This window comes from Suricata suricatta, chromosome 3 (genome assembly GCF_006229205.1).
Source record: "Suricata suricatta isolate VVHF042 chromosome 3, meerkat_22Aug2017_6uvM2_HiC, whole genome shotgun sequence".
Lineage (NCBI taxonomy): Eukaryota > Metazoa > Chordata > Mammalia > Carnivora > Herpestidae > Suricata > Suricata suricatta.
The window spans coordinates 99,506,435-99,532,653 of NC_043702.1; the positions used below are offsets into that span (position 1 = coordinate 99,506,435).

Here is a 26,219-nt window from a genome sequence, read left to right on the forward strand (position 1 = left end):
GACAGGAAGCCGCAGTGTGGGGAGGCTAAGCCTCCTGCCAGGGTTCCCTCGCTGGTAAGCAGTGGTGCGGGCCTGGGAGCCTCGTCAGCCTGACCCCACCTCCCAGGAGGAGGACGCTGTCCCCTGGTTCATGTCCCCGTGACGCTGTCTGAAGGTCCCTTACAGGTGAGCCTTTCCCGTGGCCCTGAAGGGAGCCTCTAGCTACCTGTGTGTAGGTGGCCCTGCCCTTCCTTCAGCAGGAATCACAGTGACTGTGCATTTGCTGCCAGGCTGCCCCCCAATCCACCCTGACTGCTGGGTGCCTCCCACAGGGTCAGAAACTACAGGGTCAGGGGCTTGGCCCAGGAGGTAAAGCATGGGGGGTGCAAGGGCCATTGGCTTGCCAGGTGCCCAGGAACATTCATACTGCGATGCCAGCCCCTGATCACGTCACTCCTTTGCTGTCCTTGGGTAGCTCCCCAGTTCTTTCAGAAGAAAACCCAGCCTCCAGCCCAGCCTGTGCTCTGGGCCCCATGTGCCCGCTGCCTGCTCTGCGGCTGTCCCCTGTCACCTGCGCCTGTCAGCTCTCCGTCTCTCCTTTCCTGATGGCGACCGGCTGGCCTTGCCATGAGTGCTGCCGCGGGCTCCAGGCTCCGGGGGTCCTCGTTCTGTCTCCAGGGCTTGTCCCTCAGACCTGGCGATGTGGGGACATAGACCTGGAGGCGGGCTCAGCCCTCCTAGTTCTTCCCCAGCTTCACAGGCTTGGGGGCTGGCCTCTCAGCCCTCTGTGTCCATGGGCTTCCGTCAACAGCAGCCTGTCCCTGCCTTGCCCTGTGGCCCCTTCCCTGCACTCTGGACTTCGCTTCTGGGTTGCAAACCCCCCGCTCCACGACATTGTCCAGCCTGACACCCACGTCTGGATATGTGGAGCCAAGGCCCAGGGACAGAAGTGAATTTTGCAAGTGGTTCATGGCCAAGAGGGTCACACTTCTCCCCTCCCGGTGACGTCCTGCATCAAGCCCTCTGCAGGGGTTCTGACCTTCTCTCAGGAGGTTAGTGCAGTGACCCCTCAACCCACCTCCACCCACGCTGTCGGGCTCCAGGCAACCACAGCTGTGGCATCCCCAGCCGTCTTGGGGTCTGGAGCCGGCTCCCCTGCTGTCCCCATGCACCCGTGACCTGAGTGGCCTCTGTGTTTCCCTCACACCTCCCTTGGATCCCCATTGGCCCTTGGCATGAGCCTCTCTTTGTCACAATAGGCTGTGGTCGGGAGATGATATCAAAACAGAAGCCAAGTGCCTGCAGCTGCCGCACCCAACCTGGCTCTCCCCAGCCTCCCTGACGTCTCGAAGGGTCAGTCTCTTGAGCAGGGAGGAACGTGGGCAAATGGCCTCTGACATGGTGGGTGGAATGCTCCGGAGGGGAACAGCGCTGGAGCCCAACCTGAGCACACCTGCCCTGGTTCTGTGGCTCTGGACAGTTTACCATTGGTCTCTCTGGGCCTCAGTTTACTGGTCTCTAAGATGGGATCTTTAAAGAACCATCCTCATGGGAGGTCAAAATGCAGGGAAGGTGGAAGTGAGATGACATGCGAGGGACCCCCCTGTGGGAAGGCACTAGAGTCTGCACCTCGGTTTTCCTCTGGGGAGCTCAAAGACATCTCCGTTTTTTCCTTAAGTTTACTTATTTATTTTGAGAGAGAAAGAATGAGACCATGATATCATGACCTAAGCTGAAATGAAGGGGTGGACGCTTAACCAGGTGAGCCACCAGGTGCCCTTTGAAAATCTCCCCATTTTACCCAAGTTTCTTGGGACCAGGGAGACAGACTCAGACCCTAGGGATAGGGAGATCCTGGGCAATACAGGACAGGCATGGCCTGCCGGAAGGAGTCCCCATGTTTGTGCAGGGAGGCAGGGGCATTAAGGCAGGGCATCCCCCAGGGCATGCTGCTGGGTCCTTCTGTGCATGATTTCCTACCTACGAGCTGGGGTCACGGCGTCTGCCTTGCAGGTGTCCAGCAGCAGGTGCATGGGTCCTAGGGTGCTGGTGTAAAGCAACACTGTTGCTTCATCGTAGGGGGCCCTCCTACCCTCCGTGACCCAGCCCTCCCATGGGGAGCATGAACGCAGTCCCCAAATGCATTATTCCCCTTGAGGTCCTTCCTCAGGTCTTGGAGACGTGATAAGTCATATCCAGTCCCCTTCAAGGGAGGAAGCATGTATTTTCTTTATCATATCAGCTCCTGCCTTCTCTTCCCCAAATCATCCCCACTTTGCCTTTGCTCAACCTTTTGCTTTCTTTCTAGGCCCTTCCATGGACAGCACTCTGTGGCCCTTCTGTATCCTGGAAGCAAGGATGGGTGCCAGAGGGAGAGGTGGGCAGGGGTGTGTAGGGTCCACGTCTACTTTGGGGGTCTTGGGACAGGCCCCCGCCCTCCTGGGGCCTCAGCTGCAGGCAAGGATGGTCTGGGGACACTGACACTGGTGCTCCGGACGAGCAAGGGAGGCAGTGAGCAGCTGGCACAGTTCTCGGCTTTTACATGTTGGCTTTCAGCATGACCGGAGCAGACCCTTGGTGAGGGGACAGCTGGAGGGGGGGGTCAGCTATCCTCTCGTGTTGTTGTGGGGAGATGGAGATGTTCAGTGGTGTTTTCAAAATAGTTTCTTTTTTTTTTTTTGCAAGGTAGTGTTTTTTTGTTTTTTATAATCTCTACACCCAGCTGGGGCTCAAACTCAAAACCATGAGATCAGGAGTCACATGCCCCATCGACTGAACCAGTCAGACACCCCCAATATATTTTTGATAAATTATTGGGGTGCTCCCTCCCCGGTGTTTGGGTCTGGCCTAGGGCACGGCCTTCCAAGTTGCAGCCTCATCAGAAGAGAACACTTCAGCCCAGTTCCTGGCCTCCAAGGGTAGGGTCACCACTTAGGACGGGGACCCAGGCGCCCTGGTGGTGAATGCTGGACCCCATGGGGGCCGTGGTGAGTGGTCAGGCCCCACTCCGGGCCTCTCCTCTGTAGGAATGGGGGTGGGGACGGATCGGAGCTCGGTTGGGAGTGCAGCTTGTTCTGGTGGGTGCTGACGGGGAGTCACCCTACAGATAGAGGAGTGGAGCGGCCAGGCCTCCCCCTCTGCCCTTGGGAGTCAGAACTGGAGGCAGCACCCCCATTCTGAAGCCCCAGAGGCCCCCCAAGGAACTGGCCCAGGATGTCACCTAAGGTTTCTCCTATGCCCTTTTCCATCAGGGTCAGAAGTAAGTAAGGCTATATTTCAGGGGCGCCTGGGCGGCTCAGTCGGTTAAGTGTCTAACTCTTGATTTCAGCTCGGGTCATGAGCTCACGGTTTGTGACTTGGAGCCCAGAATTGGGCGTCATGCTGACAGCACAGAGCATGCTTGGTATTCTCTCTCCCATTCTCTCCCTGCTCTTTCCCTGCTCATTCTCTCTCTCTCTCTCTCTCTCTCTCTCTCTCTCTCTCTCTCTCTCTCTCAATATTTAAAGAAAAAAGAAGTAAGGCTACATTTGTAGTTTCTTTTATTATTTTCTCTATAGTTTTTAATAAGTAGCACTTCAATGGAAAACAATGTTACGTTAAAGAATATTGCCAAAAGCCCAGCGTTACCCAAATCCCGTCTTTCGAACACGTTTTTTCCTGTTGTCTCCCCTTGTACAGCTGGTTTATTCTCCTAGTTGCACTGGGGATGCATTCACCTTGGTTTTATTTTCATCCACCATAAGATCCTAAACATTTCTGTCTTTCCGTGTCTTTAGAACAATGGCCTAAACAAATGGCTGCGGTAGTCTCCCTTTGCTGCTGTCCTACAACATGTTCAGAACGGTGTCCTTCCTGTTAGCGTGGGGGTTGCTGCCGGGGTCTGGCAAGGCTAGCTGACCCTGCAGTGGACATCCTGCATGTGCCTGATTCATGACAGTGTCAGGGAGGCAGGCCAGGGACTTAGCAGATGTTTTCTGGCAGCTGGTGACCTTCCAGCAGTCGCTGGGGCAGCTGGTGTCTGCTGTCCGGCATATTCTAAAATCAGACACCATGGAGCAGGTCTCCTTTGGTCAGTGCTCTCTGTGTGTGAGGCACTGTGCTAGATGTCGGGTAGTCGTGTAGTCATTCGTCACTTTTCTGCAACATCGAATTCCTGGCTTCGTTTTCCATCAGGAGGTTCCGAGGCCAGAGGAAGCTGGGTCATTTGCCCCTGGGTTCCAGCAAGAGGCTGACCCAGGCTTCAGCCCCAGGGCTTCCTTGCAGTGCTTCTTATAGCATTAGGTAGTGAGCTCCTCATCCGTGGGAGTATTCAAGCAGACGTTGGATGACCGAGTGTCTGGAATATTCTAGTTTGCATTTCTCAATCACGGCATCATAGACTGTTGTGGGGAGGTGTCCTGACCATTGAAGGGTATCTAGAAGCATCTCTGGTCTCTACCCGCTGTGCTGGCAGCATGGTATGGAAACAGTACCAGAGACCTGTAGACATGCTAAGTGTCTGCCCAGAGGCAAGTTGGCACCCGGTGGCTAGCTGCTGCTGTAGGGGATCCCTCAGTTGGATGGCAGGTTGTCTGCTGGCCCCCTTGGAACCCCCTAAGGCTCCCTGCCTAGCAGGATACCTTGGCCTCCTGCATCTATGGAGGGGTGGGGCACAGTGCCATCGTGGATAAGTCCTGGGGTCCCAGCTAACGGGAAGGCATGGACTCCCTTTCCACGAGGGTACAAAGCCCTGCCGTCACCAGACGTGCTCCCACCAATGACTGTGGGTGACAGGCCCATGACCTAAACCCGCAGCTGCCTTTGTGGCTTCTTGCCAGTTTGGAAGACTCCCCTCATTGAAGGAAATCTGCTGGGTCACTGTGGCATCTCTCATGAGCTGGGGACCTCCCTGAGCGTCTTCCCAGGGATGATCCTGGTCAGGGGCCTACCCATGTCCCCCTGACTTGCAAATCAGGCCCCCGGTGGGGGGGCTGGCAAGGAGGCTGATTTTGCAGGGCCTCGTGGAGACTTGGGCTTTAGAGAGCGCTCTCATTTCCTCTCCGGAAGCCTTCAAAAAGCCTGGGGAACAAAAGGGGCCTGATTGAGTGTGCCTTGGAGAGCTCCAGCCAGAGGAGGGAAGAGAACAGGGGGCCTGCACTACAGAGCCCTTCATTTTGCATATGGTATCAGACCAAGAGACGCTAAGTGCTAGGACTAACAGAGAGACGGTCTTTTCATCAGAAGGATGGGGACCGGCAGTGAGAGCCAAGGATAGCCGTCAGCAAAACGGAGCTGTGTTGTTGGCGCCCTGTCCCCACCGCTTTGCCCTTACTCCCCCCTCCCCTGCCTCCCTCCAGCCCTCTGTGCTCGGTCCCTCTCTCCTTCAAGAAGTGAATGGTTTACATGACAGGCCCTGAAAGGCCTGACCTTATGTCCAGGGCAGCCTGTGTTTTAAGAGGCTGTTCTTAAACTAAAAAGCTTCCAAGAGGTGACTCTCTGACGGTATGGTTTTGGGCAGGGAGCGAGGGTGTGTTTTGTTTCGTGTTTGTGTTTGTGTTTGAAGCCAGTGAGCTCCGTCTGGCACCTTCTAAGATATGAGCAACTGGCCGTGCTGCCTCTTTCAGCCAGGCTCTCCGGGGTCCGTTAAAGGACTGTGACCAGTGGTTTACTGTGCGGCAGCCACTAGTAGCCACACTATGGGGGCTGGGTTAGGAGCAGCTGACTGCAGAACACTGGGTTCAGTACAGCAGCTCTCACTGCACATTTATGGGACACTGTGTGCCAGGTGATGTTTCTAGGGCTGGGAGTAAGAGGTCAGGAGCCAGACCACCCAGGGGTAGGATGGTTAGGCAGAGAGTTGAGATGTCTCTCTGAGTACGGGACTGTGAAAGAAACTCAAGGCTGATGTGGGGACCTGTGGGTACACTGTGCCACTGGCCTTAGGCTTAAAGGTGTAAGCAGGAAGGGGGCACCTGGGTGGCTCGGTCGGTTAAGCACATCTCTGACTTCGGCTCAGGTCATAATCTCACGGTTCTGTTCGTCGGGCTCCATGCTGGCACTTCAGAACCTAGAGCCTGTTTCAGATTCTGTGTCTCCCTCTTTCTCTCAAAAATAAGTAAACATTAAAAAAAAATGTAGAAGCAGGAGTTAATCAGGCAGATGAGGCAGGGAAGTGTGTTTTGGGGGGATGAGCATGAGCCCGGAAGCCGGAAGGGTCTGGGTGGGGGTCACAGATTTCCAGGGTCACGTAAGGGGTGAGGTCTGAGTTGGTGGGACTTAGGCCGCAGAGACAGGGAGGGCCGAGGCCTTGGGGGTTTACTGGGCCCTGATGGGAAGTTTGGATGTTTTCCCTTAGGTGGTAGGAGCCACCAAGCATGAGTCCTCCCCTATTTGGATATCGACCTCCAGGAGTCAGTCACAGGGCTCCGGGATCACCCTGCCTGTGGTCCACCACCCAGACCATTGTCCTCTGTCTGCTGTACCTCTCCCCCACCCCCTCGCTTTTTTAGACCATTCCAGACAGACTTGTCCTCCCTTTGAAAATGCGGATTCACTCCTTCCTCCAGGAAGCCTTCCCTGACTTCCCTCAGGCTAGCCAAAGCTCTCTCTAGCCCCTTGAGTTTCTCTCTCTACCAGGAAGCTCATTCTGTGTTATAACCATCTATTTCCCTTGGTGATGGTCTCCCTGCTTGGCTGGGAACCCTGGGAAGATAGTGCTGTGTTTCACTCACCTCTGGGGTCAAGGACACAGCCCTGCATGTGGCCTACAGTAGGCCCTCAGGAACGTGCGCCATGTGCGTGAAGAATCTCACGCTTGTGCCAAGTCACAGAGCCCTTTGAACTTTGCCGGCTTCCCTGATGGACAGGTGCTCGGGCCACAGCTGGCCGGAACAAGGCTGGAGCGGATGTCAGGTCGCCGGACCTGGGGGCCCAGTCACCAGATTTGGGCTGAGCTGGGAGTGGAAGGGGAGAGTAAAGCCTGGGAGAGGCTGGGGCCGGGCAGGGCTGAAGGGGCAGCTTAGCAGGTGGGCCCGGGAGGCCCTCCTTCTGCCTCAGGCACGGAGATGCCAGCCAAGGCCCCACTCGCCAGGGTGGTGCTGGCCGTTGGCTCCTGGCAAAGCCTGGGAAGGCCAGTGGCTGAGCCTGGAAGGGGCACAGACAGAATCGCTGAGCGAGGACATTGCCTGGGAGGTGTGGGGAGGGCCGTGGCCGGGCAAGTCAGAGCAGTGTGTGCAGACCAAACCGGGAGATGCCAGGCCACCCACCTGCCTGGTTCTCACCAGAGCCTCAAGGGGCACAGCAGCTCCCCTGAGCCTTCAGCCAGCCTTCCTCCCCGCCCCCGCCTTGCTCCCAGCCCCCTGGCCTGGCACCCCCTGTGAAGTTGACCTCCCCCCTCACAGACAGTGGGGGTCCAGCTGGCTCATGGCTGCAGGGGGTTGGGGCCCATTTGCGTGGATCCCATCAGCCCTCCCCACAGGCCAGAACTCCTTTCTCCTCCCAACTGGAGTGCAGCATGCAGTCCCTGGGTGTCCAGCCTACCCATCTCATAGGTGGGGTGCTGAGCCCAGAGATGGAGGGATACCAACCCAAGGTTGCACAGCGAGTCAGGGAGGGTGGTCGGGGCTGGGAGAGGGACATGTAGCTGGGACCAGCTGGCTGGGGAATACGTTGGTAGAGTGTGGGGACGGTCTGTTTTTGGCATTGGTGGGGGACTGCTCTGTATCTGAGCTGCTTGGGCGGGTGGGGGATGCTGCACGGGGTGAGATCTGGAGGCTGTTCTGCGTATCAGAGGGGGAAGGCTGAAGGGGTCCGAAGGAGGTGGTTTTGGCCCTGGTGTGGGTGCTTGCGAGGCAGCTTCGGAATCTCACTGGTCTTTGGTCGGGCTGAAGCCCAGAAGGCAGATGGGCGTTCTTTCCTTCTTTTATTTTTTTCCATGTTTGTTTATCTACTTTGAGAGAGAGAGCGAGTACAGGAAGGGCAGAGAGAGAGAGGGGGAGGGAGAGAATCCCAAGCAGGCCCCATACTTAGCCCAGAGCCAGACACGGGGCTCCACGACCCTGGGATCAGGACCTGAGCCGAAATCAAGAGTCGGACACTCAACTGATGGAGCCCCCTGGTACCCCAGAAAGAGGTTGTTTCCACTCTGGGCTGACTCGGCAAAGCCCAGAGTCCCTCCCTGAGCTCCAAGGGGCAGTAGTGGACAGGATGAGCCTCCTTTTCCTGAAGCCAGCCCAGAGCCTCGAGTGGGGGTCCATCACTGCCCCGTCCCCTCCTCAGGAGAGCCTTGGGACTTGGGTCACTTAAGTCAAGGTGTTTGAAGGAGTGAGATTTGTCCCCCGAGCTGGGTGAAGGCTAGGGCCCCCCGATCCTCTAACAGCTGTGATCTAGGTGATGGCTGGAGGCTTGTGGGAAAGCTGTCCACACCATTCTCTGGCTTACGATCCCACTCGGAGTAAATAGCCCCTTTGAGTTCGTGAGAGCTCAAGCAGAACCCTTTACGCAGGAAACACTTGACTTTGCACTTATCTTGACAGTGGTGTGTGCCCACACACAGTAGGTGCGTGACAATGTATAGACTCGAGAGCTAAATACTATGTATAGCAAAGTCTTTGTGTTCAAGGAGTTCTGGTTTTTGTTTTTTTCCCATTGGTTGTTAAATGATCCTTTATTGAGATACTTTCCTGTCTCGTTCTTAACTGGCTGGGCATTCCACTGCATCTCTGTTGATGTCATCTACGAAGTCATGAGGGCAGTGGCCATCAGCACTGCAGCCCACAGCCTGGGCCATCCCCAGGATCTCTTGAATAGTTCCAGAAAGTTCTCTGGCTGAAGATCTATGCTGTGTTTTTCGGGCCATGTTGACCATCTCATTAGAAGTGATATTTCCACCGTGCTTACTGTTTTTCTGTTCCTTTCTGTCTCTTGGGGGTTCAGTGAGGGCTTTGATCATCAGGGCAGAGGCAGAAGGTACCACTTGAATCTGGGGCTGTCTGTCCTGAATGGTCAGTGTCATTATAATCTTTAGACCCCTCCGGTTACCAGTTGCCTTGGCGATGTCATCACCAACCCTTTATTGGAGACAGACCTAGGGGGCCAGTCTTCAGAACCAGGACAGACCTGGCACTGACCTCACCACCAGGGTGTTTCAGATATACGACTTGGATCTCGTTGGGTTGAAGGTAGACAGCCTGGTGGAAATGGTTGGCCTTGAATGAACCCAGATTCAGGACAACCAGAGATAGTTGCACCTTTGCCTCCTCCAAACCGGAAGCCAAAAAGCTTAAGGAGTTTGTGCTTTAAGGGAAGGAGGGCATTCATATGGCCTGCAGCGGTTTTGCCCTGAAGACCTTCACTGTGGACGCCAGCCCTGTGGCAGGCATTAGAGTGGACTCCAGTTCCTGCCCCTGCCCTGAGCTGGCCTCTGCTGTCTTCCCCCGGGTGCTCAGTCTGTCACCCCTGAGTGCTGACAGGTCCCAGGAGCATCCCTGACCTTGTGGGGCTGGAGACCTGGGGGGAAGCCAGTGGGCATTTGCACATGGAGTCAGGATCAGATGTTGATGAGTCCGCATCTGGGGCAAGCCTGAAGGGGGACAGGTGTGCAAGCAGGTACTTAACACACAGCAGTGTGGGAACATGACCTCGGAGGGCAAGGACCTAGAACCTAGGTGGTGGGGGGCTTAGCCGGAGAGGCTTTGGGGAAATAGCATCCCAGTGGGTAGACTCGAAGGCAGGGCCTCGATGGGGATTTGTACCTTATCATGTAGGCACCTCCCTCCGCCTTGCTGGTTCTTTATTTCCCTTTTCACAGCCTCCTTCAGGGACTTACCCCACTTGCTGGGCCTCTGTCCTCGCTTTCCCTCCCCAGGGCTTGGATGAAAGGGGTCTCGTGGGGGGGCTTGCCGCCGGCCGTTGCTGTGTGTCAGGACTGTTCGCGTCCTGTCTTCCACAGTCCCGGGCCCCCCAGCGCCCTTCTCCTCTGCCTGCCGCCTGCCCGGGCCAGTCTGTTTGCCCTCCTTGGGCCAGAGGTGAAGCTTGTTTTTCTTCCCCGCTCGGGAATCGCGCCTCAGAAATACACAATGCAGCTGTTAAAATATCTAGGTCTGGCTGGGCGGCCGCACAGCGGGCCCCTTGTCCGCCTTGCAGACGGCGGCCTCCTCCGGGAGCCAAGTTGGGAGCAGGCCTTTGCTGGCACTGTGCTAGGGGAGGGGGGGGTTTGAGGGAGAGCCCCTGTCCTCCAGGGGTGGACTTCCTGGAGGAAGGCGACGATGGACTGCAGGCCTTTGCAGTCTCGCGGGATGCCACATTACAAAAAAGTGCCAACCCGAGAGTTTCCATGTGAGACCCTGGAGGCACAGGCACTGGGGGGTGGGTAGAGGGAGAGAGAGGAGGGGGCTGGGATGGGGCCGCCTCGTCCCGTCTCTCCAACAGCCCCTCCTGCAGCTGGGTTGGCGCCCCAGCCCTGTCCGGGACACGTCTTCCTGCCCCAGACGGGCAGGCTTGCCTGGGCTGCCATGATGATAATGCAGTGAACGTTCCTCTGAACTGGGGCATGCATGTGCTTGTAATCCTCACCCCGAGGGAGGTGCTGTGTCACCTCCATTTCCCAGATGGAAAAGCTGAGGCTCAGTGAGAAGTTTGCTCTTGTGCCTAACTCTCCATGGAGCTGGGATTCTCATGTGGTCGTTTTTCTCCAGACTCCGTGCTCACCGTGCTCCCTCTGAACGTGCCTACTGCTGGTGCGAGCAGGAAAGTTTCAGAAGCAGCTCAGAGGGGTCAGTTTGGTCTGAGCAGGACCCCGGGTGGAAGTTCGGTAGGGCAGGCTTCCTGGGTTTTAAAGCCTGGCGTCCTTGCATGGGGCAGAGAGGAAAGAATGATCCGGGCAGGAAGGCATGGGGATGGTGTGAGGGCAGGGAGGCGTGGACACAGCCTGGAGCTTTCAGGGAATAAGCCCATATGCCAGCGAAAGGCTGTTTTGATGTGTTCTGAAGTGTCGGTCACGAAGGAGCTCTTACCCATATCCCCTCAGGAAACAGCTCCAACCCTGATACCCATCTCTCTTTATCGGAGGCTGGCCACCACAGCAGGGGCCCGCATTTCCCATCAGGGCCCTCCCTGGCCGCTGTTCCGGCCCAGCAAGTGCGTGAATTAGGGTTACTTATCGGTTTTCCTGAATGCCTGCAAGCCCAGGGGCTGGGCAAATTAGGGAGCACTCGTACTGGGAGAAATCCATTCAAGGAGTGCAGAAGAAGCAGGTGCACCTGCTAGGAGGGTGATGTTTGCATGGTACCCACCCCGGTCACAACAGGAGGGTGAGGGTTTTGCACCCCTTCTCTCCCTGCTTTTCAGGCCTCTGATCTGAAGCTTCTGGAAGCAGCTGGGAGGGTGGGAGCCAGGCTGGCCCGGTGGCCTGGCCAGAGTGTGTTTGAGATCCAGGAAGCAAGGAAGTGCCTTCTTCCTATACCTGTCTCCCTCCAGCCTGCCCTTCCCAGAGACCCTGTCAGGGCCTGCAGCTCCCCTCCACCCCCCTGCCTGGTCTGTCCCTTGCTCCTCTCTCTCTGTGAGAATACCCTCCTTTCTGTTTCTCTCTGTCCCCCAGGCTACATGCCCAGACCATTCATTCCCTGCCCCTGGAGTGCCCTTCCCTCTCCCCTCTGCAGGCCAAGTTCAAGGCCTTTCATTCCCTGTCTTGAAACCACCAGGCAGATCAGTGGTCTAATGTCCCCAATCAGTAGCCCCCCACTCTCTGAGCTTCCCCGGCCCTGAGGTCTCTGCTACTTATTGGAGATTTAGCACAGACCGGCATAGCCTTCAGCGAACTCTATAAACTGTGCTTTATGCCTTTTGCACCTCTGTGATATTCCTTGCACGTGGCAGCCATCGACATATTCAACAGATTTGGTTGTGGTGGAAGACATATGGCCTGGGGCACCTGGGTGGCTCAGTCGGTCAAGCATCCGACTTTGGCTCAGGACACTGAGCCCTGCGTTGAGCTCTGTGCTGATGGCTCAGAACCTGGAACCTGCTTCAGAGTCTGTGTCTCCGCCTCCCTCTCTGACTCTCCCCTGCTCGTGCTCTGTCTCTTTTGCTTTCAAAAATAAATAAAACATAAAAAAAAAAAGAAGAAAACGTGTGACCTTCACAATACAACGGACCTGCATTGGAATGGCACTGCTGCACATCTTACCTGTGTGACTCTGGATAGGTTGCTTACCCTCTCTGGCCTCGGTTTCATTGTAAAGCAACGATCGTGACATTGGCCGCACAAGGGTAGCTGGCAGCATGGAAACTTGAGGCCTCATGTGGGCACCCACAGATGCTTAAAGTTTCTGATCTTTCCTTTCTCTGCTAACGAGGCTCCCAGTGTGTGGGACACTGCCGGGCAGAGCAGGGATCCAAGGAACAATGGAGCAGTTTGAGGGACCTTCTTCCTCTGAGCCGCGGAGTAGTGGCAGCCCCACATGGTATGTCAGTGGGAAGGTTCTAGAAGAACGGTGTATATTTTTCCAGGTGTGTCTTCTCTAGTTGTCCCCACAGTGCAGCCAGCAGCAGGCTGGGTAGCATGTGCCATGCCCACGTGGAAGCCAAGGTGTCCTCGTGGGGTACGGAGCAGCGACTGTGTGCAGGCGCCCCACGCACATTGTGATGTGTGCTGCTCCTGACCACCTTGGGATGGACTGTACCACCTCTCACTGTCCCTGGGGTTGGGGAGCTGGGATCCCAGGGTCCAGCCTTTCATCCCACATTTGACCAGGCCAGGGCCCCATGGTCTTCTGCAGCCTCTGATTTCCCCTTCCAAGATTGCCCTCCCCCAGAGGCCCAGCCCGGGCAGGGGTGTGTGGCCCTCCCCACCAAGTCACTGGAAGAGGGAGGAGCCAGGGGACAGGGCAGAGGCATGGCTGTGAACCCTCACCGCACCCACCCTCTCTTCCCCTGCAAGATGGAGTGAGGGTCAGTTTTGTTCCAGGTGGGGCAGTGGGGCTATGTAGACCTGCACGTCTGGCTCCCTCATGCCCCCCACCTGGAAAGTCAGACCCTACCTTCACGTGTACGTGGCTGGAGTCTGCACTGGGGCCTTGGACTGGCATCCCCTGGGATGGGGGACCCCAGTAGATCGGCCTGCCATCTGGAAAATGGTCACGTGGGGGGAATACAGGACAAGCTGTCAGGACCTTGGGGCCACAAAGGGGGCCACAACTTGGGCAGGGGAGTCTGCCACTCTCTTTTGAGTTATAACGAGCTTATAGTTACATTATCTTTCATTTTTGTTGCACTGACAGTGTTTTTCACTTCAGGAAATTTCCCATCTTACCTCATTTGATCTTAAAAATAAGTCCGAACAAGGCAGGGCCGGTATTTATTATCTCTGGTGTATTTTTGGGTGTTGGTCTGTGTGTATCTTTGCACATGCACACTTGTGCGTGAGCCTGTGCACGTGGCATGTGCGTCTATGCATGTAACTGTGTGTGCTGCATGTGGCTGTGGATGTGAGCACGTGGATGTGTGTATGGGATCCTGGTGTGCACGTGTGACCTGGTGCATGTGCACGTCTGTGGCTGTGCACGTGGCCATGTTTGCGTGTGCTCCACGTGTGCCCTTGCATGTCTCTGTGTGTGGGGCCTGGGCACGCACACCTCATGGCTGAGATCAGAGGAGGAGAGCCCCATGGCCCAGAGGTGGCTGCACGGGCGGGGAGGCGAGGTTTCATCTCTCTCCTGGAGATTGATTTCGCCCAGGGAAGACGCTCTAATTCCTGTGACTCACTCGTTAGAGGAGTTCAAAGGGGCCAGGTGGTGGGAGGGTATCTGGGATTGCAGGTTTCAGAGTTATTCGCTCATTCTGCTCTGATTATTAATTTATTCTTCAAGCTAGTCCTCTCCCTGAGAGCTCTTAACCTCTTCTGTGCCAGGAACCCCTCCTCAGAATGAGGATGCAGAGAATCAAAACATAGAATGCGTAGAATAAAAGGCATAGAAGCAAAACACATAGGGTTGGTTACAGGAGAGGCCGATGGTATTGAACGCAATGACTGAACATTAAAGGCGCTACATCTGTGCCGTCGTCATGCGTGTGCTTCCTTGCTGGCTCAGGTGGCAAGGGCACTGGGGCCTCATGGTGACAAGCAGGATGCCGTGGTGAGCCCCGGTGATGCTCAGTGCTGTGGCGTGAACACGTCTGTGCAGGAGACAGGCTCAAAGGCACTGTGACTTGTCCGTACTTATGCCTGAGGGACACCCACTTCCAGTTCCAAGTTAGCAGAGGCAAGGTGTCTTTTTCCCTTGGGGTTGTGCAGCCTTGCATTATCTGGAACTTATAAATCTCTGGGAATAATTTGTAAAGAATCTGGGAGCAACCTGGTACCTGGCGTCCCCGTTAAGGTTTCTCTAAACCCACCTGTGCAAATACCCATGGAACTTTTTACAGAGTGTCCTATCTGTCCCTGACGCTCTGCCTGGACCTATGGAATCAGAGTCTCCGAGGGGGAGGAGGGGTGAGAGCAGGGGAGGGTCCAGGAATGCTTGCAGGGTGCTGCCAGGACTCCCTGAGGGGGTGGCGAGGGCCTGGAGGGAAGGTCTTCTAGTGCAGAGGGCTCCTCTTGGCCTCCCGTCCAGTGCGTCCCCTTCCCTTAACAGAACCTGGAGAGTGTGGTTGCATCTCCTCTGGGGAGTTGTTGGAACATGCTAGAGCATGTGAGTTCCCTAAGTGTGAAGTGGGGTGCTGCCTCTCCCCCGCCCCCCGTGAGTGCTGTGTTCCCAGCCCCTTCTGTGGGGCCCGTGGGATTCCAGCACAGACCATCACACCCCCAGCTCAGGTGTGGGAACCCCCCCAGTCAGGCCCCCCACTGCTGTCCTCAGCTGGCCTCTGGGGGCCCCCTCCCCGGTGAGCTTGTTGACAAGGCTCAGAGGAGCTTCAGGGAGTGAAAGTGGCTGCCTGGGACTCTGGGTGCCTGGTGTTTACCCAGAAATTGTGCTAATCCCGCTAATTCCTGTGATTTACGCAGCCTCTCGGCTCTGTCTACTGCCTTTCTCTCCTGGAAGGGGAGGGAAGCTGAGGGCAGTGGCTGATGTGGCAAAGCCCACACACCATGGCTCGGTGGATCCTGCCTGCGCTCTCCCTGCCTGGGTTGACACCCCCCCTCCCCGCACTGTGGGTATCCGTGGACCTTTGTTCCCAGACCACAGAAGGCCGTGTGGGGAGTGGATTCCAAATACCCTTCCTCCCTGTGCTCTGGTCACCGTGGTCCTGTGGTGGCCACGCCCTGAGGCTCCAGGAGGCAGTACTGCCAGGGGCCCTGGTCCTCTTCTGTGGAGAGTAGCCCTGGGCAGCTCACTCCCTTCTTTGTGAGACTTGGGTTGATGACATTCACACAGATAGCGCGACAGGGCAGGATGCTGGTATGAGGGAGCACCAGCTGCGACAGCCTCCTGCTTTTCATTCAGCCTCATGTCCCTTCACAGAGGTTGTCACAGTCCCTTCTTGAGCCTCTTCCCTTTGTGGAGATCCGAAGGTTCTGACTTGTTGGCCTCAGTCTCCTCATCTGCATTTGGAAAGCGTTAGATCCATGCCTCAGGTGTTGCCAGCCCATCACCATCACCATCACCAGGGCTGGGGCTGGGTTTGGTCACAGGTGCTGACCCCATGGGAGCCTTCAGTCCTCTGCCGGTCTCTGGTCCATCCCCATCCCTCCAGATGCAGGATTGGCCCCCTGGTGCCCACCTTACCCATTGGCAAGGGTTCTGAGTATCCGCTCGGCTGGGCCAGGGCACCTAGGGATGCGAGGCCCCGTTGGGCCCTGGATGAGGTCACAGTCAAGCAGGCAGTCAGGTGCGGGTACAGCAGATCATGACCAGGACAGCATGCTGGGGAAGTGTGTGAGGACACCCAGTTCATTTAAGGGTTCCATGCAGGGCCTCACTGGCTCCCTTCACTGGTGGCCCCCATCCACCAAAGTCACTACCTTGGATATATCACTAGGGTGGGAGCCAGGCCAAAACTTGCTTCTTGGGCCCCTGGGCTCCTGGTCCAATGCTCCCGGTACCTGAAGGGCTCGACAGTTAGTTACCTTATGCCTTCCGGGGGATTCCAGGGTAAATCCCTCAGCACTTCGCGGTCCTCACACAAGGGACAGCTCCCTATGGTGCTTAATAGTGCAGCGCTGGGCCAGAAAGCCTGGGCTCAAGGCCTGGCATAGCCACCTCTCACTGTGCTCCTTCAGGCTAGTGACTCCACTTCTCTGAGCGCTGGTTTCTTTCTATGTAAAATGTGAGGATTAGATGAGATCGCTCTAGTAAGGTGTTTGGCGCATGGCAAATGCTTATTAACGTTTTGTTATTCCAGCTGTTACTTTAATTTTTGTCCTTCCAAATTCAAGGTGTGTTTTCATGTTGGGCCTAAATATTCCTTGACCTGAGCTTCCCAGGAGGAAAAGCCATGCTGTTCACAAGATCACTTGCATTTCAAAGAGCTGTGGCTTCCTGCCACAAAGGCCCGTTTTCTTTGCCAGGCATTCCTGCCTATTTGCTATGTGTCAGCTTGACCTGGAGGCAAGGAGAAGGGTGTGGGTTGATGCAGAAATCAGGGTGTTGGATTGATGCAGAAATCCCGAAGCAGAAGTGACCGGAACTGGGAGGAGTTGGGGGTTTCCCAGAGGAGCTGATATCCAAGCGGCATCTTGCAGGAAGAGTAGGGGTCCACAGAGAAAGGGTGAAGGACTGCGGGTGGGTGGTATACCTTGAGCGTAGGCCTGGTGGCAAACAGGGGTAAGCTGGTCACATCTGGCTGGGTGGGGAGGACAGTGGGCAGAGGAGTATACGGAAGACTGTTCCTAAAAGACATGGGGGCTCCGCGAGGCCTTGGCCAGAGGAGGAGTGCAGTGAGGTGTGGGTTTGGGGAAGGCACCTGGCTTTCGGGTAGAGGACAGCCTGGAGGGGGACAGCACGTGGTGTGGAAGGTGTCCTGGACCCGGAAGCCAAGAGCGCCGGCCTAGTGAGGTGCTTTGCGGGTGAAGTGATGGCAATCACAGCTGATCAGATGTCAGAGGAACATAGGGAGGAAGGAGGTGACCCAAACATGCAGCTCAGGCGGCCAGCTGGGAGGTGGTTCCTGTGGCTGGGCTGTGGGGGCCTTGAAGGCTGAGTGGGTGCGGGCCAGAGTGTGTAGTCGGTGAGCAGTTCACATAGCCAGATTTCACAAATAGACTTGAGGCCAAAGGAAACCCCAGAACTCACTAAAATTTGCAGGGAGACTTCTCTGTCCCCCATCTGCCTTGGATTTTATTGACAGGGAGTTTTAAAAGAGTGCAGAAGCAGGACAGGCCAGTGTGTGCAGACAAAGCCAGGTGGCTGAGGACACGGGCTGTTTGCCCGGCAGGCCAGCAGGACCGAGGACTGTCTCTGATACATCCCATCCACTGTTCTGGGCTTTTCCAACTTTCTACTTAGACATGAGAGTTTTGTGCAGATCTAACAGGATGAAATTTTGGACCTGAAGATATGAATTTAACCTCCAGGCCCCTGGGGATGGAGTCGACCACTGCCTTTGGTCTCTGCCCTGCTGTGACCCACTGACTCCTTACCAGAACATTCCCTTCCCATGGGCCTGCAAACCAACCCTGCCTCCTTTCTGACATAGCAACCACGGACCTCCAAACTCTGGTTGTTGCATTAGTTTTTGCTTTTATGGCAAAGCTCTCCGATGAAATTGTTTGTGCCTCTGTCTCTCCTGCTTTCTCCACTTGGGGACCATGGTCACTACATGCGACCGAAATGGCTCAGCCCTCAGGCCTCACAGTCTCCATCTCTCAGAAGCTTGGGAGGAAGCTGATTGCTCCCCTCTTCAAGCTGTGTCACTCCCGCGTTGGCTTCCGCCCCTCCCCCCACTCTCCTGGTGGTTGTGTCCTCCTCTTTCCCCCACCATTCATTCCTGCTTAGTCTCCTTGGCTGGCTTCTTCTCCTTTTCCTGGACATGTTGGAATGTCCCAGTCTCAGCTCTGGAACTTTCTCTTCTTCTTTGCTTCCACCCTCTCTCTTGGGGATCTTGCCCCATGGCTGCCATATTCCTATGTCCAGCTTCTACCTCTCACGTAAGCTCTGAACTTCTATATCCAACAGCCTCTGCATGATTCACTAGGCACTCCGACTTAACACGGCCCAGACTGAGCTCCTGATTTCTGCCCCAATCCTGCTTTCCACCAGTGGGACTCCATCCTGGCAAACAGCACATCATTCATTCATCCAGGCCATCAGCCAAAAATATGAGCCATCTTTGACACTACTGCTCTTCTTTTAAGAAGATTGGCTCATGTTTCTATTCTGTAACTTGAAACAAATAATCAATGAGCCGTATTTGCACGTGATAAAGCATGTTAGCAAAAGGCTTGTGTGTGACCTGGGACTTAGCCACAGATAGGGCATTATCTGTGCCCTGCATCCCTTGTCCAAGCCCTAGAAAGTCTGTGATCTCCGCATTCCACAGCCTCAGACCACCATCACCGTCTTCCTGGGTCACTCCAGTGGTGCCCTTTCCCCTGCATCTGCTGTCACACAACAGCAGAGTGACTCCAGTACCCCATGAGACCTGTCATATGCCCTGTCTGCTCCGAACCTTCCAGGGCCTGCACTCACCTTGCCGTTCCTTAGACAAGCCGGCCTCTGCCCATCCAGGTCCGTGGCTCCTGCCTCTGCCCCCTGGCTGCCGTGGGCACCCACGGAAGATTCACGTGGCACCCCATTCGAACCTCAGAGAAGCAAGGCAGCAGGCCTCATCCCACCACCCTGCTCTGTCCTTCCATTTTGCTTGCTTTTTTTACACTACCTCCCGATAACTGAAACTCAATAGACATTATTCCACCTCCCCCATTCCCCATATATCTCTCTCCCAGGTAGAATGTAAGCTTTGTGGACTGTACCTTCAGCACTGGGCAGAATGCCTGATATGTAAGAGGGCTTAAAAATATGTTGACTGGGGTGCCTGGGTGGCTCAGTCGGTTGAGCGTCCAACTTCGGCTCAGGTCATGATCTCACAGCTTATGGGTTTGAGCCTCGCATTGGTCTCTGTGCTGACAGTTCAGAGCCTCGAGCCTGTCTTCGGATTCTGTGTCTCCCTCTCCTTTTGCCCCTCCCCTGCTTGCACCGTCTCTCTAGCTCTCTCAAAAATAAGTAAAACATTAAAAAAAATACGTTGACTGAGTATGCGCTGGTGCATAAATGGTGAAAAATCTGTTGAATGAGTGAATGAATGAATGCACGTATATACAAGTCAACAAGAGGTGGGTCTTGGTCAGTAGGGAAGGAACAGGAAAATGAGGGCTTTTTTTGGGGCGCCTCGGTGAGGTGTCTGACTTCAGCTCAGGTCATGATCTCGCCGTTCGTAGGTTCGAGCCCTGTGTCAGGCTCTGTGCGGACAGCTCAGAGCCTGGAACCTGTTTCCAATTCTGTGTCTCCCTCTCTCTCTCTGCCTTTCCCCTGCTCATGCTCGGTCTCTCAAGAATAAACATTAAAAAATAAAAAATAAAAATAAGAGGGCTTTTCTCTGAGGACCACTAAGGAATTGTCACTCTGGTTTTCTTTTCCTGTGATTCCCAGTTTGCTGTCCTGCCTGTGTTGTCACTTCTCAAAGTAGTTCTCGCTGCTCACCACCCCAGCCAGTGGGCACCTGTTGCACAGATTTTTAGAAATCTGGGGTAGAAGGCAACATAAACCTTGTCCGGGAGGTCATTGAAAAGAGGACCAGATGAGTCGAGGAGTCTCAGAACTAATAATTCTCAAAATTAATTAAACCCTCCTTCCCAATTATGAGAGAATTAAGCCTTAGCAGCGTGTGGCGGCTGCGAATCTGGGTCGGTGTTTCCCGGCTGGGTCTGGGGGCGGTCGGCGTGGCTGAACGTCTCTGTGTTTCTCTTTAGGGCTGTCACCCAGGACTATGAGCGGCTGAGATGGAGACGTCTGCCTCGGTCACGGCCACGGAGAAAAAGGACGCCAAAAGCGGGAGCCTGGAGGGTGTCACCTTCCCTGACCCTGGCAGGAAGGCTTCTGCTCTCGCGGTGGCCGCGGCGGCGGTAGCTGCCCAAGGAGGTACTTACCGTGTGTTCTGCATGCTCGGTGGGCAGCAGGCGTGTTTTTCATTAGCCCATTAGGATTTAATTGGGCCGGTGGCTGATGTCACCAGGCAGGCATGCTGGGTTTATGGGGGGCAAAGAGGAGGGCGCCCCCTGCTCGCGGGGATGTCAGGCCCCGTGACATTTGCCTGCAGGTTTCTGGAGGATCTGGCCACCCTCAGTCTGCCTAGCGGCCCTGGGTGCATTCCCTTGGCACGTTTGAGATGCGCCAGGGACATTGCTTCTGGCTTCTGGCCTGTCAAGGACTATTTTGGAAAGTAATTGTCTCCTGATCCCTTCTGGCTGTAATTAGGGGGTCAGGTACGGTATTTAGTATCCTTAGGTGCATTTCTGGCCAACTTAATTATAACAGAAGGCCTACATGAGCTGCAGCCTCTCATTTACTGCCCCGAAGAGAAATGCTCTCTGGTTTCCACTGGTCCGTGCCAGCATCCCGTCGGGAAGGTTTGGCGGGAAGGCGAGACCTCCCCTTGTGTGCGCGCAGTCCATCTGGAGGCCACAAAACTATTTCTGTCTCCGAGGAATGGAGAGTCTTAGATTTCTTTTCTTCCCCTTTTTATTCAAGTGCATTTAGTCATGGCCCGTTGCTCTCGGCGCTCAGGCACAGCCCAGGCAGCAGCGGGGGCAGATTTGCCTTCGCGGGGTGGGTGTGTGGGCATGGGCAGCGCCTCTCACACTTTGATGCGCACACACGTGGCAGGCGGTGGAGGGGAGGGGTGCGGCTTGCTGATGTGGGGAGTCCAATTTAGCAAGCCAGGCAGGGCTGAGTGTCTGGGTCTCCCACGGGATCTCAGTAGGTCCTGGTCCCTGACCCATGCTGGGCGTCACCGGGGACTGGAGCCCAGGGAAGCCGGGAGACCCTTGGAGGAGGAGGGAGGAGTTGGTGTTTCCAGGAGTGAACCAGAGGAGCTCTGGTTTGTTGTCACTACATTTATTTTTATTTTTGTTCACGATTCTAAGTTGGAGCTCATTATGAGGATGTGAGTCAGGAGAGGTGGACCCGAGGCCAACCTTCTTGTTCCTGTGGGGAGGTGGACGTTTGGCCTCCCTACCTGGTAAGGCCCCTCTGCTCCTGTTCGTCTTGGAGACTGGCTGTCCAGGCCCTCCTTCTGTGACCAGCTGAGGTGGAGGAAGGAGCCAAAGCCCCCAGGTGGACCCCCCCCACAGGGTGGTATCAGGAAATGAGGGCAGGGGGGAGGAGAGGAGAGAGGCTGAGGGCAGGAGTCTAGCTGGCTGGGAGGCCGGGCTGCCCAGATGCAGGGCTGTCTGTGTCTGCGCGTGATCCGTTCCCTCCCTGGGCTCAGGCTTCCCCTCCTCTGTGGTGACTGCTTACGCTGTCCCTCTGCCTGAGGGACAGACTCGTGGGTCTCCGAGGCCTCAGTGAGCTTGGGCAAGCCTGAGCCTCCGTGCCTCTCTGGCCTGCCCTGGGGCCCTCCGCTCTCCTGCCTCAGCCTGGGTCTGCCTCTCCTGCGCCCTGAGTGGCTCATGAACTGCCACACAACAAGATTTACTGCCACGCTGTCATAGCAGAGAACAGGCACAAGCAGTAATTAGGCAGTGATTAAGATGTAATTGGGGGGAAGCCCCTCTAGCATCAGACCTGGTCGTCACCGATGTGCAATAATAGCAGATGCTTGTGGGGATCTCGAGGTGGGGGGATGGGCAGCAGGCCGATAGCTTGGGGTGCAGGGGTTTCTTGGAGGCATCCAATCCTGCTCTACCCCTCCCCCACCCCGCCAGGATGCTGGCCCTGCCCACTCCTGTAGGCCCCCATCCACTCATTCCCTGGAGCTCCTGGCAGAGGCCGGCTGCCACCTGTCATTGCAACGGGTCTTGAGTCAGGCACAGCTGACACCAGGGAGCCTGCTCCACATGGCCCTGTGTGCACAGCTTGCAGGGAAGACCCCTCCAGGAGTCCAGCAGGATCCTGTGCGGGGCAAGGCCGGGGGGACCACGGAACTGGTGCCCTGGACTGTGTTGTGTGGGGTGAGGGAGGCTCAGCGTTGCAGCCAGAGCGGGGCTAGCCTGGGTCCTGATTCCAGCCACATTCCTGGCCGTGTCATTTTCCTTGCTAGGCCCTGTCTTCCCAATCTGTGTCATGAGGTGGACAATTGGGTACCATATGGCAGATGTTCCCCAAAGTCTTCATGATCTCATGACTGTCTTGGAACACTTGGGTTGTTTTCCAGTTTTCACGGTGGAAAACTAAGGTGGGAATGAAGTCTTTCTACCTCAAGGTGTGTTCGAGCTTAGGACCGTGGCCATGCAATTCCCATGTTGGGGGGGGAAGCCCCTGGAATTGGCAGTGGGATGAAGGGGTGGGCTCGAGGGTCAGACGCTGGCCGGGAGTATGGGCCGCCGGCCACATCGGGACACCTCGCAGCCCTGGCAGTCCCTAGGACCTGCTGGATGCTCACCACATACTCAGACAAGACTTGGCCATGGTCTGGGCCACTGTGTAATAAGCCATGAAACATGAAGCTTGCCTGTTCAGTGACAGGAGACTGATTAACCAAACTACAGAACGTTTATTGAATAAGATGTTATGTAGCCACTGAAAATGTTTATCAAGACTTTACAATAGTGTAGGGGGATGTGCCTACGTTGTAATAGTGACAAAAAGCAGGATGCAAATCCTGTTTTGCCTCTATCACAACTTTAGACTCCCTGGAAGTATTGTTGGCCATGGTTGTCCAGATGTTGGGACTCAGGGTGATGGATGATGCTGACAGAAAGCTCATCCCTTTGGTTCTTAAGGACCTTCTGCCTTCTAGAACTTTCTATTAGAATGTAACTACCTCTGAAAGCAGGGGTCTGCTGCCGCCATCCCCTGTTAACTTGTGGGAGTAGTCCTGCTGTCCTTGACCTTCTGTTGGTAACTAAAAGTTGGCCAGAGCGGGAGTAGTTATGGGGAGGAAAACTGGCTAACGCTACAGGTCAGGGCCGTCTGCTCCCACTGTCTTCTGCCAAACCTCCCAGCCACGGAGCTGCTGGGTCTGAGGCTGTGTTCCTGGGTCCCAGGGACATCTATTTCAGAAGTGCTTGGAGACTCTATTTTGTAAAAGAGACAGCGACAGGGTAGGGAAAGGACTCACCCAAGGCCACGGGCTGCTGTAACAGAGTGGGATCTGAGGCTCCAGCTCTTTCCTCGTCACCTGGTGAGAGTCTTTTTTCAGTTTTGACTTAAATTGTGGTTTAGACTCTTTGTGGGTGATCTGGGCCTTAAAGCCCAGCCCACTGAGTCTCTGTGGTCATGGTCTAGCCTCTGCCCCAGCTGCGGAAAGTCTCTCATCTGTCCAGTAGGCTAATGGCACTTGCTCTTTGTGACTTTGAAATTTGAGGCTGGGACTTATTTGCAGAGGGACTTGAAAAGTCATGTGGCTCAATGGCCTCTGTTGCTTGACCGGCCTTGGGTGTCACGAGGCTGGACACGCTGGGGCCTGGGCGTTCCCACTCAGAGTCGCTACCTCTCTGAGCCCACAGCAGGACAGGGCAGTAGCAGAGGGCGAAGCAGGGCTGTGGTCAGACTGGGGAAGGTTCAGTGGACCGCCCGTCTGGTGGGAGCAGCTCCGGAGAGCAGACGGCAGAAGCCGAGGCTGGCGGGTCCTTCCGCAGCAATGTTAGCTGGGGTGCCAACACTTTGGAGGCCATAAATCTTTTCAAAACACATTTTGGCCTGGAGCTTTTTTTCCCCTTTAATTTTTAAAATGGTGTAATTTTAAAGGGAATTTGATTCAGATGTTTTTCATTGCTTTACGCCGAAACGGCCCAAAATGCTGTCGTATTTTCCTCCTCAGCAGTGGGTTTTCTTTCCAAAAATATTTCTGAACCTGTCTGTGTGCCTCAGCTGAGCCCCAGGGACCCAGCCACTTCAGGCCTCCGGGCTGGGACGATCGGAAAGTCTGGAGCCGTAAACCTGGAAGTGAGTCTTGGTCTGAGAGCTTTGCTAAGTCCCTGAGGTCAAACAGCCAGACAGGCTTTAGAAATTCTGAGGCGCCTACGGTACCCCACACCCAACAGTTGCAGAGTGCCCACTGTGTGCTGGGCCAGGGTCCCTCCATGGGGGTCGCCCATCTGCAGCGTCAGCACCCCTGGTTGCTGGGCCCCACCCTGCGCCTCCAGGAGCAGGGTTCTGGGAGTGGGGAGCCCACCAGCAATGGTATTCTGAGGCACTTGGGAATGTGGGGCCCTCTGTGTTCTCGATGCATGAGGTGCCGTGTGACTTTCCATGTGTAACTGGGAATCGCACAACGGAGCCGCTGTGCAAAATTTATGAGAGACACGATGCGCTCACACCTGCCTGGCATGGGGTACTCCCCAGGGAGCAGCTGTTCTTGTGCACACAGGTGGGGCAGAGCAGCAGAGAGACGAAGCTCAGACCGGGCCGCCCGGCCTGGGTAAGGACGGGCTCTGCTCACCTGGGCAGGTCGGTGTCTCGGTTTGCTCATCCGTAAAATGGACACAATGATGGTAGCTATGTCACAGTGTTGTGAGAGTTGCTTGCGTTAGCCACATAAGATGCCAAGCATTAAGATAGCTCTTAGTGGAGATCCCAGGGACGTCTCAGCTTTACTAACTATTACTAGTTTTCTTTTCCCAGGCCAGCAGGCCTCACCCTACTTAGGAAGTCTCCCCTTCTCTGGGAACCCTTGCCAGTTGACTCGTGGAGGCCAGATGGGTAGTGGGAAGGTTTCTGCTGGCTTCCTGCTTGAGAGTGGTGGAGGGAGCCCTGGGCTGGACATCAGGCCTGTGTTTCCAGCTTCGCTGTCCCAGGCTGTCCTGGGTCCCTGGCCTTGCTCACTCAGCCTTCTCCCCTGGGTGCTGGAGGATGGGATCGGACCAGAGGTTGCCGAAGCTGCCCTGAATACGGATTCCCAGTACACTCCAGACCTGCTGACATAGAATCTTCCAGGCTGGGGCCAGGGTGTGTGTATGCTTAACAGGCTTCCTCTTTGGATGCAGTTGGCCCAAGGCATGGGGTCTGTCCCTGGAGGTGAGCACTAACCAGGGGCCACAAGGTTGTGACCTGTGTGTCACTGTGTGATTCTTAGCACACTGCTTCTTGCTGCAGGGGACCTCTGTGCCACCGATGGCACGGGCCACCCCTTCATCTTGTCCAGGGGCTCTGCTAGCTTCTTGGAAAGTTTCTTCCAGGCACATTTTTGTTCAGCAGTGAGGCACCCCTGTCAGGCCTGGAATGCGGTGCAAATACCAGAGTCTGCAAAGGAATCGGGTGGTGAGCTTCTGGCCCAGGTGCTCTGGGGGGAGGGGAGGAGGAGTACACCCAAGTCACCCCGGGCCCTGTCAATGAGAACCTCCGAGTCCCTGGCGTTGTTGCCCTCCCTCTGGCTCTCTGCCATCCCTCTAGGATGCCCTACGGGCAGGACATGGCTTGTTCCATTATGCCCCCACCCCACACTGCGCCCCCGCCCCCACACTGTGCCGCCACCCCACACTGCGCCCCCGCCCCCACACTGCACCCCCGTCCCCACACTGTACCCCCACTCCCACACGGCGCCTCCACCCCCACACTGTGCCCCACCCCCACACTGTGCCCCCATCCCCACACTGTGCCCCCGCCCCCACACTGTGCCCCACTCACACACTGTACCCTCACTCTCACATGGCACCCCCGCCCCAGCAAGGACAATAAGTGATTGTTGAGCGAGAGGAGTCTGTGTGTGCCGGTAGGCTGGTGTGGCCTGATCCCTCTGAGGTCGCCAACTTGGGAAACCAGGGTCAGCCGGCCCCCCACCCTCTGGAACTTGCTGAGCGGCCAGGCCTTCCCGGTCCATGTGAGCCGCTCTGCTGGGCGCACGCCTGCGCCTTGGGCCGGGGGAAGCGCTCCGGTGTGACTAACTGAGCAATTATTCTTACTGAGGTGATTTTCAGGCGCTGAGCTGGCTTTAATGGCCCCGTCACGTGGAGCAGCCAGTTCCCATCAGACTTTTGCCAAGAGCAGAGCTCGGTCCTCCCCGACAGCTTTGCACCCTCAGAGAGTCTGATGCCAGGCAGCCGCCCAGGCCTTTTCTGGGGAGCTCTGAGTGACTCTCGAGGCCCTGGCCCAGGAGGTCCCATGCTGGAGGGTTGGGGCAGCCGGGGCAGAGGTGAGGGCCGGAGGCTTCTTCCAGCCCTCAGTGGAGGGACA

General features: G+C 56.0%; 1 protein-coding gene and 1 pseudogene across 1 annotated transcript in view; one reads left to right on the top strand and one right to left on the bottom strand.

The window, feature by feature from the left end:
• Positions 1 to 8,650: 8,650 nt before the first annotated feature.
• On the bottom strand, positions 8,651 to 10,558 carry LOC115287043 (annotated as a pseudogene).
• Positions 10,559 to 19,888: 9,330 nt separating this feature from the next.
• The window catches only part of GLI2 (GLI family zinc finger 2), a 178,338-nt gene continuing 172,007 nt past the window's right edge, over positions 19,889 to 26,219 (top strand). Inside the window, exon 1 of the mRNA XM_029933330.1 lies at positions 19,889 to 20,027. Coding sequence (XP_029789190.1) covers positions 19,889 to 20,027 — 139 coding nt within the window. The remainder of the gene's footprint in view (positions 20,028 to 26,219) is intronic.